This window comes from Enoplosus armatus, chromosome 8, assembly GCF_043641665.1.
Source record: "Enoplosus armatus isolate fEnoArm2 chromosome 8, fEnoArm2.hap1, whole genome shotgun sequence".
NCBI lineage: Eukaryota > Metazoa > Chordata > Actinopteri > Centrarchiformes > Enoplosidae > Enoplosus > Enoplosus armatus.
Genome location: NC_092187.1, coordinates 16,112,356 through 16,122,531, shown reverse-complemented (window position 1 = coordinate 16,122,531; position 10,176 = coordinate 16,112,356). Strand labels below are relative to the sequence as shown.

Below are 10,176 nucleotides of genomic sequence, written 5' to 3'. Positions count from 1 at the left end.
TTTTGTCAACCGTGAAACAAATATATTTTAAACCTGTGCTTGTACATTTTCAGTGCCCAAACAGAATGTGTACAGGGCATCTCAGGCTACAGAACTACCAAATAATTACGTTATCACACATGTACACGGATTTGAACCTAAAGCCTCTGAAGTTAAATTAGCCACTGAAATGTCCAATATGACATTTTCTTTCTATTCAATACATTTTAAATACCGTAAACTTTGATCCTAGGCAGCAGCACTCTGTCCTGTTGTACAACACTTTAGCCTGTGGAAACAGGGGTCTGCTTTGACAACAGTTATTTCCAGACAGTAAAGTCAGCTGTAACAGCATGATGAAAAAAGAGACAACAGTAAGAAACAATTCCAGCTAAGAAAACCTTTCAGTGACATTTAAGCACTGGGGCCGCTCTACAGAGCTTCCTCTCTTTGTTTAAGGTCATTGTAGGTGAGAACAGAGAATTCATGACATCAAGACAAAGTCATTTCTGAATGGACAGTTTATTAAGGCTTGATTCCTTCTAATAAAGAAAAACCAAGATAGATCTTTTGAACAAGTTATGCCCACTACAACTGTAGTCTAGAAGATAATCAATGTTTATTTAATATTTCATGTCATTAATCCTTTTGTAGTGTTGATACATATACTTTCATGGCTAACCTGACATCCCTCTATTGCAACAAACATCATCTGACAGTTATCATTAACGTGCACGTCAGCCTTGTACTATAAACACAACCAGTTCATGCTTCCTGAGGCAAAGACGGCTGTGGCTGCGACTCGGTGGCATCCTTAAGCTTCTCACCTCCCCCTGACTCTACACTGGTATGGAGAGAGCGGTGTTGGTGAAGGCAAACATGTGAAGGGTGTTCACTGTATTGCTTGGATCAACCTAGCTATTGATTAGTGCAGGTAAAAAGGAGAAGAGATGCAGAAGAAAGGATCCCATTAAGAGGCCGGTTCTCTAGATTACAAGGGATTACACTGGCCAGGTAAAAAACAACAACAACATACAATGCAGCTCCACACATCTGGAAATACGGTTGTGAAGCATACAGTTCATACTCGCACTCGAGTGACCTCAGCAAAGTGCAGTACTTCTGCCATCTCAACGTTGTAATGGGGTTAAGTTCTGACAGAATCAAAACAGATCATATAACATAACAACTTAACGTGAAAGCGTGCAGGTGCAACTGTCAGTATTATCCGTTTCAGTTCAAACTGAAAATTGTGAATTGGGATCTGAATATTTGATTAGGTTACCACGAAGCCACATCAGATTTCAACTCTCACACGAATACACAAAAAACAAGAAAAGATCCCTCAACACGAAAGAGACAGCCATGTCTGTTAGCAGCGTTCCTCTCTGCATCATGGTAACCTCACAATCCACAAAATACTGAAGTGACAGTTTCAAACTGATCGAGGAGGAGAGAGAACCTGCTGATCCCACGAACAAATAAACTGCACTCTGGCTTTGAATGCTCTGAAATGACACGAGAACAGGGGGACACCGTCCTTTAAAGGACTGTAACTAAACAACATCACCACTCTCACCTCATAGACAAGCCGCAGGATGGATAATGGTTTAACATTTCCAGCAGACCTCGTATATTTCAGCTTGCCATGCATGGGCACACACATCTATTAGTGATTGTTTTTTTTTTAATTTCCAATCTTTTTTTCCCATTAACAGACCTGAAAGTACTTTACTGTATCATAATCAATGGTTTCGGTCTAGAACAAACTATTTTTGCAACAACAACCAAAAAACACACAGAAACCACATTTCATTCTTATTTTTTTCTTACTTGATAGTAAATCAGTTACATTAATTTTTAGGTTATACATTTTTAGGCTTTCTCCATGAATATATAGGCTCCTACGTTAAAGCTTAGCATTACGACCAACATGATAGACTTAGCAAAACCAAATTCATGGGGGAAAAAACAAAAACAAAAAACAGAGGATTAAGACAGAATGATGGTGAATGGACAAATATGTGAACCCTCCCCCCATTTTGTGGAACAAAAATGCAAAAGCAACAATTCATTCAATGTAGAAGTTACATCATTACATAATTCTGATTATAAAACAATTTAAAATGGTGGATGCGACAGTTCTCTCAGACTGGGCTGCGTACACAAGCAGAATCTCCTGATGAAACATACAAAAGACCCCTTCAAGACAAACATCAAAAGAAAGCAAAGCAGAGGGGTGTGAAGGATGTCAATAGTACAATTTTTTGACTTAAATGGTGAGTGTTCTGGTTGTGGAGGAAACATCCATTATTTCTTTCCCAGAGGCCTTTGCAATTCCTCCTCAGAAATGTCTCGAGTCCCGTGTGACTTCACACTATCCCTGATTTCTCCAGCAGTGTCACTGTTTTGAGCAGTTCTTTTGAAAAGTCACCAATAATTAGAAAAAAAAACATTAAGGCTCCAGAAAACAGGTTTCTGAAATGAAAATTGTCAGTAGTAAGCCAAAAAATAGAGATTTTGTCGATCTGAATGAAAAATAGATAAACCATTGAAGTTTTATTATCGCGCAGCTCCAAGTCCGACATTGCCTTTGGGATCCTCCAACCCTGTTGGCACAGTTAAACCTCTGAAGCATGGCAATGTTGCCCCCAAATGGACAAATAGGGGCAGGACACATCCGTTCCTGATTGTACTGAAATATAAAGTGGCAGATTTTTTTCTCCATGGTGCAGTCAAACCCTGATTCAATTGGAAAGAGGAGGGGGTGGGGGCAGGAGAGAGAAAACCAGTCTGGTGAGAGAAAAGTACGAGATGGAACGGGAGGAAAAACATCTAAAAAGTCTGAACTAAAGAGTGAGGTGGTGGCTAGGTAATACATTAAATCAGCTTGTTATCCCTGCACAAGAAGTGGGTGGTACATGGGGCAAAAAAAAGCACAAGTCTCGACAATGGCAGAGATTCACTGGGATTAAATAGAAAAAAATGAAGGGCTTGGTTGCATTTTCATAATCTTCTGTCTCTTAAATCAAAAGTCCTAGTGTAACTGTTGATCAAGCCAAGGATAAATGTCTTCTATTGTTTATTCCTGTTTTGGCGCTCCTGTTTGGAAAAAGAACAAAAAAATAACATTAGACATACAAACATTACATAACAGCAGAGTAAAGTGCAAGACATTTTGATGAACAAAAAGGTCTACATGTACCTATTTAAAGTGGTGATGAAATATTATTATGATATTATCTAAACTTTCATCTTCACTGTGTGAACAACACAATCAAGAGCAATCATCAATAGCTGTCAGAAAAATCCCTTGATACTCGCGGGATAGTCAGTGAGACTAACAAGACAAAATGACAGTTCTTTACCTGATCCAACCGAGAGCGGTTCTGTATCTGAGGAGGTTCAAAAGTCTGTCAAAAGGAGCAAATAAGAGGAAACAGAGAAAAACAAGAATTAGTCTCTCAGACACAAACAGTAAAAAGAAAGTAGCAGAATACACTTATATCAAAAAGGTGCCAAATACATATGCACCCACCTTGCGCACCTCCTCCTCTTCTTCCTGCCTCTTCTCATAATGGGAGAAGTCATCAAAGATGGAGGTGGTGTGTTTGTAGGTGGTGATGATCTTGAGCACCTGCTTGGCCTTCTCCAGAGGAACCTCCTGGGTGTCACGGGAGTTGGTCACTGGCTTGTTGTCGTTGTTCTCCAGGCGGATGTGGCGCAGCTGGCTATTAGGCACGTCCTTAACAAACAACCAGTCCACGTCAAACTTGCCCTTCCACTTGTCCTGTGCCCAAACACCAGCACTGGTGCCATAGTCCACTGGCGAACGCATCTCTGCCACGCCGCAGAAATGACCACTGCCATTGACACTGAACAGCAGGTACACGGGGCCTTTACCATTCATAGCCCGGAAGGCTGAGTCCAGCCGCTTGTTGCCGTGCTCCGTGCTGCACCAGATGGAGTACTTGATGGAGCGATGGATGTCGTCCTCAGAGTAGCTCTTAATGATGAAAACGCGACCGTTCTTGAGGTTCCATTCAAATTCCTTAGGGTTGTAGCTATGGGAGGCACGTAGCTTGTCCAGCACTGGGTGGGACTCTGCACCGGGTCCCTGGCTGGTAGAAGTTAGGGGCCCAGTGTTCCCACTACCAACCATACCCATCATACCACTACCATCTTGGCCAGGGCCACCCTGCCCATACCCTTGGTTACGGTTGCGTGGGGCAACCCAGCGGGTCTGGGGTTGCGGGGGCTGGGTGTGGTTTTGGTAGGGCTGAGGTGGTGGCTGATGGTGCTGGTGATGGGGGGGCTGGGGCTGTAAGGCCATAGGCTGCATCTGGGGCTGCACCAAAGACTGGGGAGGGGGGTGCTGCATGTGTCCTTGCTGCATGGGGCCTTGAGGTGGCAATCCATGAGGCAGGCCAAGAGGCTGCTGCTGTTGCTGCAGTGGAGCTGTGGCTACTTTAGTCACTGGGCCCTTTTCCCAGGTCCCAATGTTCATGTTGTGTTTGATGGGTGGTGGGGGAAGAGCTCCCCCTGGATTAGGCATCCCTGGCTTCACCTTAGCTTTCAGCTGCTGTGGCTTGGCAGGCTTGCTGGCAATAGCAGCCCAAGAGGTGGGTTTGGGTGGAGGCATTCCAATAGGGGTGGCTCCGTTCCCTGTGGCTGCCACCGCAGGTCCACCAATCACAGATCCCACAGCCTTGACTCCTGACCCCTGGCCAGTGACATCCCCTCCAATCTTCAAGCCAACCATACCCTGCTCCAGGCTGTTCATACCGGGGGCTTTGTTGAGGGTGTCACTGTGAAAGCCCGTCTGACCATCAGGCACCAGGGTGCCCCCCAGGGAGCTGGGGGGATAGCTGTAGCTGCCACCGTAGGCCGAACTTTGAGTCTGCTGGCCCTGGGAGCCACTTGTGCCCCAAGCAGAGAAGGCAGGGTTTTCGGGGAAAAAGTTAAACCTGTGGGGGTAGATGCTGCTTCCCAGGCCCCCTGGCTGGCCAAACACTGTGTCTGGCATGAAGTGATGGTCTCCATTACTCAAGGGTCCATAGGGGGTCAGGTATGGAATAGGGGGGTCCCCACCTGTGGACCAGGGAGCCTCACTGAGGGGGTACGGAAAACCAATGGAGGGGGCGTAGTAGCTGGACAGGTAGGGGTCGGTGATGGACTGGTAGCTGTTGTTCTGGGTGAAGGTCAGCAGAGCCACAACATTAGCAAGAGACTTACAATTTGATTTAAATCAGATCTATTACCTAAATAAAACTCTCCTAGCCTTATTCTAAATACAATAACTATTTTAAATGGTCTTCTACATTTACGTAACATGAGTGACTAACTTCATTACATCCGGTTTAGGGTTGGGCAACAATCTAACATAACTTAACGTCGCCAGAACACAATTCTGGTGAAATGATCATATCATGTTATGTTCCTACAAATTTCTGCTGTAAAAATCTAAATTAAAAATAGTATTTGTTTCAAACACAACAGGAGTTTTGTAATGCTTAATGCTTCACAGAGGTACACAGTTCAGTGCTTAGATCATCAGTTTGATTATTTTATAGGCGATTGTGCACACATTTGCCATATCGTTACATACATTGATAAAGGAAATATTAAAAAAAAAAAGTAATATTGATTTTAACCATATGATCTAATCCCAATCCATCTATGATCCTATTATTAGTATTATTTGCAATTTTCTTCAGATAGAAATATTGAGCTTTACCTGAGTTGATTGACCAGTGAGGTATGGCTCAAAGTCATTGTCGTGGACAGTCTCCTTCTGATGCAGTGAACCATTTTGCACTGCAACAAAACAAAATTATATGAATGTACATTTTAATATACATGTATGGACGACAGAGTTCTGTTTTTTGAAGACATAGATAAAAATATTTGTTTTCGCTATCAAGTTGTGCTGAGTTTATGGTGTGACCTAGACTTAAATTACTATATTGCAAAAAAATGCATATTTAATTTGGTCACGCAGTAGATTTAAGAATATCCCTATGACACAATGCCATTAGAATGGCATAAAACACATTTTAACCACATTACTTCATGAAGAAAGTAATTTGTTTGCTTTTTGTTCGGTTTCATCATAATATTAGAGGTACATTAAGATTTACTGATGCTCCTTTATCAAAGGATATGATCAACACACAATTTAGCACTCAGATCTATCTGTCCCTTTTGTATGGGCATGTGTTCTTCCAAAAAAAATGAAAAGAGTGAGACATGTCAGTCAGCCCTGTGACCCTCAAGAGAAGCCTATCAAGGAGGTGAATCAGCCAGTGGCCTGCTGCCAGCCAGGCCTGCAGGTAAATAGAGTCAAAACCTGACTGTCACTGCACCTCCTCCAGCAACTGCAGTAAATGACTTGAACATCATAAAAAAATACAATTACAAGGCCATAACAACACCGCCGCCAACGCTGATGTTAATGAGGAACTGATAACAATGAATAACCATTAAATCATTCTGTACAACTGTGGTTTGTGGTGGGGTTGAGGGAAGCTGTTATGAATGTTTCAGGACTTTAAAATGGTTTGGCCCTCCTGCCACTCTTCCATGGTCAAGAGAAATATTCTCTCTTAGTTTACTGACCACTTTGACTAATGTAGTAGTTATCTAATGTGCGCAAACCAACATGCATGGCTTTACAGGGTGAGGATTGAGACAGAAGCAATGCATTTATCTAAATGTTGGAGTATGAGTGAAGCATCCTTTTGTGCTGGGAAAACGTCACCATAAAAGCATCATGGACATCTTTTTTTCATGGATAATACTACTTCAATGTGTCTCACAGTATGTGACACTGCACACATTTTCCCCTTTGGTGCCCCCACTCAATTATTAAACCACTGACCTTGATATTGTTTGTGTTATACTCAACTTCAGAATAACATATTCACAGAAAAATGATTTAAGAGAGAAGATATATCGCTCCAATTATGGTTAGTTATGTTTAAGAGTGACAGATAATAGCAAGTTCACTTATTATCCTCTGCAAAAGTAAAAGGATATAATTTGTGCCTTTTGTTCACACTGTGCAAAGACCCAGAATATAATATCCCCAAAATATTGTGAAGCCTGACAGTCTGTCAGAGTCAGATTAAGACTCCATGAAAGGTGGTGTATGTAATCCTGATTTAGTCGGAGAGGCTATGCCTAGACTAAACATACAAAATACCTATCTTATTCATTTTAATTTACTGATTATTCAGTATTCTGGGATGCCACAACTTACCTTTAGATGCTTGTCCCTTTGATCTCTGCATCCATGTTGGATCATGGAAAGAAGAAAAAGGAGACCACATGGTTATTTTCAGTTGATTTAAGAATTTATACATAAATTAGGTTGGGACTGAGCCCAGCATCTAATGTTATCTATTGCTCAGAAGATGAACATTAAGACTACTTCCTGACGAGAAGCAATGCATAACATTTCCCTAACGTTACTCTGCGGTGAAAGCTATAGATACGTACAGTTGGCTTCAATAGTTAATGTCATTTATTTGGTGTTACACACGTTGGTGTGTATCTTGAGTTACTTAAACAACCAGCTAACGTAAGCGTCCATTCACTCACAACTTCGCTAGCTAACGTAAGTTAGCCCTCTTAAAATGGCTTTATTAACGCCAATAGCGTTAATGCAGCTTATAACTTAGTTTGCCATTATAGACTGAATACATTTGGGTCAGCCTAGACATCATTCGGGTATATGTGACACCTGCATTACAAAGTTAAGATTCACTGAGTAAGTTACGTTAGCTTGAACCTCTGTTTAATTCTTTTAACGTTAGCGCTTTACATTTCACGTATTCAGCCATGGTTTTTCTCTGCTACGTTGGTGGTAAAAAGCATATGGTCTCAGTTAAAGATGCGTTTGACAACGGTTTGCATGCTAACGTATAAATGTCATCTTTCTTAAACGTTCAGTAAAAACATTTAGCCGTTTAACGGAATGTAGCTAACTTGCTAGCTACATGCACCGGCCAACGTTAGTGGCTAGCTAGCACTTCCGAGGAATAGCCATAGCCCTGTAAATCGTTAACGTTAGCAGGTAGCTAGCTTGCAAGCTCTCTACAGGCGAGGTACATCGGCCTTCCTACCTGAGGGTCAATGCTTGTGGCAGACATAATTCATTAAGCAAGTCCCTGGATTCTCACAGAGCCTGGGCTTGTGACTGGATTTCAAGCCCCGTGATTTGAAAGCAAGTTCACAGCTCAGTTACAGTTAGCTATGTGGCTACTTGTGCCGCTTAGCGTGAGGCTAGTAGTTGTAGCGCAGGCTCAGCTGTATATTTTCCGCTGTGTGCACGTATCCCAACTTCCACAGTTCAAGTCTGTCGCCTCGGATACTGTGCCCGAAAGGAGTCAAGTCCAGGTACAGGTTTTCAAGTTAACGTTATGTGTCGCCGAATGGACCTTTCGGATCTTGAATATTTCTACCCTCGGTCGCCTTTTACTTTGTCTTTATTATTCCAGAGAGAGAGTCCTCCTCAGTTACGTTAAAGCCCTGTACACTTCCCCAATGGCTGCTCCATCCGGGCTTTGAGCCGCCGCTGCAGTTCACGTCGTTCCCCGCGGGGTGGCTAAAGTTTGGAGCATCCTTTCCATTTAACGAAGTGAAAATGGCTCATGTCTGTGATTTAGATAGATAGTACAAAGATAGCGGATACCGAATGAAGCCTAAACACTGATAGTTAAAACATTTATTCTTACTATTACTGACATTGGTGCCATTTTATGCAATATCTGCGGGTGTAGACAGCGCCAAAGGGGGTTATCAGCAGACTGTGTGTGGTTTTCTGCAGATCTGATACAGTTTAGTTCAGCGCATGTGAGACTTACTGGAATTTAAAAGATTATACTAGCTACAATAAGGCCACAATAAACGTATGCATTCCAAAGTGTGATTCTAAAGGCATCAGTAAAATCCATCATGTGGTTACAGTCCATGTGCATTCAACTGTTTTTGGCAGGTGACCACACTGAGAAATGTAGGCTACTTTGTATTGGACGTGTATTGGAAATCTGACTGTTATGACAACTATGTGTAGTCAGGGTGTGAGTTTCTCTGTGCCATGCATCTAAGTACATAGCTGGTTGAAACTTATAACTTTGGAATAATAACTCTGATGTCATGGTCATTGCAGCATGACCAGCAATTTAACATGACAACTGATTTGGTGCTGGCCTGCAATAAATTACAATAGTTGTTACTCTCTTTCACCACCAGGAGGTAGCAATGACGCACCCACAGCCACCTAAACTCTGTCAAAGGTCAAACCTATATCCTTCTGTTTATAGCTATTCATTTTCACAAGGAAAACAGACAGTATATAGAGCAGATAACTCCCTATCTCGTGTAAAATATTTGGTCAACAATGACACTTTTGAGTATTATAATCACTACGGACAGAAATGTCATGATTTAAGTCTTCAAAAAAAGCTATTGATGCACACAACAAATCCCACAAGGGATGAAAGGGCACACCCTGAACCTCTGAGTATTTCAGCCTATTGTTTCTCCACGGAAAACAAGTAAGACTACACAGCTTATTATTTAATGTGTTTAACTAGTTAACTCCTTCATCCTCGCTATTAATCGTACAAACTCAAGCGCAAAGGGAGGAGAGGAGGAAACATCCAATAGAGAGAAAGATCAGAGACAACACAACAGGATATACAGGAAAAAGAGCCACTTTGGTGCTTGTAATACTTTGAAAGGTCAAGTTTCCTTTCTTATATGATGAAGTCTGTGGGCACTTGTTGAAATCCAGCATGTCCTTGATGGAAAATCATCACAGTCCGCCCTATATTCTTGTAGATTTATTGGTTAAAATGGCTTTCTGTTATTCAGTTGTAAGCCTTAAAGTGACCTTGGTGTAGTGACCGTGAAGGTATTTTGAATAACCCCCTTTAACGGTCATATTAGTTGTTAGGCCATAGTATGCTTCTGAAATGCTCTACATGGTTTTTCCTAAGAGGCGGAGCAACATGGCATGTTCAGGCTTTCATTCATTCAAGGATCAATGAGCATACATTCTGGCATTTGGTGGCTTTTCTGGAAAGCAGTCTCCTGTAGGCCGCTGTGCAGGCCCCCGCCGCTGATCATATTATTTCAGCTGGTGTGCTGCACTCACCTTCAGTGCGCGCTCCACTATGGACCGCAAAAGAG

The 10,176-nt window shown here is 42.2% G+C and overlaps 1 protein-coding gene across 3 annotated transcripts; it reads right to left on the bottom strand.

Annotated features, from left to right (window-relative positions):
• Positions 1–2,738: 2,738 nt before the first annotated feature.
• On the bottom strand, positions 2,739–8,392 carry LOC139288988 (YTH domain-containing family protein 1-like). 3 transcript variants are annotated; one of them, XM_070910473.1, is made up of 6 exons: positions 8,106–8,392; positions 7,241–7,265; positions 5,712–5,796; positions 3,518–5,183; positions 3,348–3,392; positions 2,739–3,081 (listed from the first exon to the last, which is right to left on the bottom strand). In XM_070910473.1, exons 1-6 carry the CDS (start codon positions 8,130–8,132, stop codon positions 3,055–3,057), a joined length of 1,875 nt encoding a protein of 624 aa, XP_070766574.1. In that variant the 5' UTR covers positions 8,133–8,392; the 3' UTR covers positions 2,739–3,054. The 3 variants fall into 3 exon arrangements, with proteins under 3 accessions (XP_070766574.1, XP_070766573.1, XP_070766575.1); XM_070910472.1 differs by having other exon boundaries at positions 3,518–5,170; positions 5,717–5,796; XM_070910474.1 differs by lacking the exon at positions 3,348–3,392 and having other exon boundaries at positions 3,518–4,369; positions 4,445–5,170; positions 5,717–5,796.
• Positions 8,393–10,176: the final 1,784 nt, after the last annotated feature.

Coding starts and splice junctions, on each gene's coding strand:
- LOC139288988 (XM_070910473.1), bottom strand. CDS start 8,132: ATGTCTGCCACAAGCATTGACCCTCAG. Junction 5,797..7,240: donor AAAGGGACAAGCATCTAAAG/GTAAGTTGTGGC, acceptor GTTTTGTTGCAG/TGCAAAATGGTTCACTGCAT. Junction 5,184..5,711: donor GGTCAATCAACTCAGGTAAA/GCTCAATATTTC, acceptor TGTGGCTCTGCT/GACCTTCACCCAGAACAACA.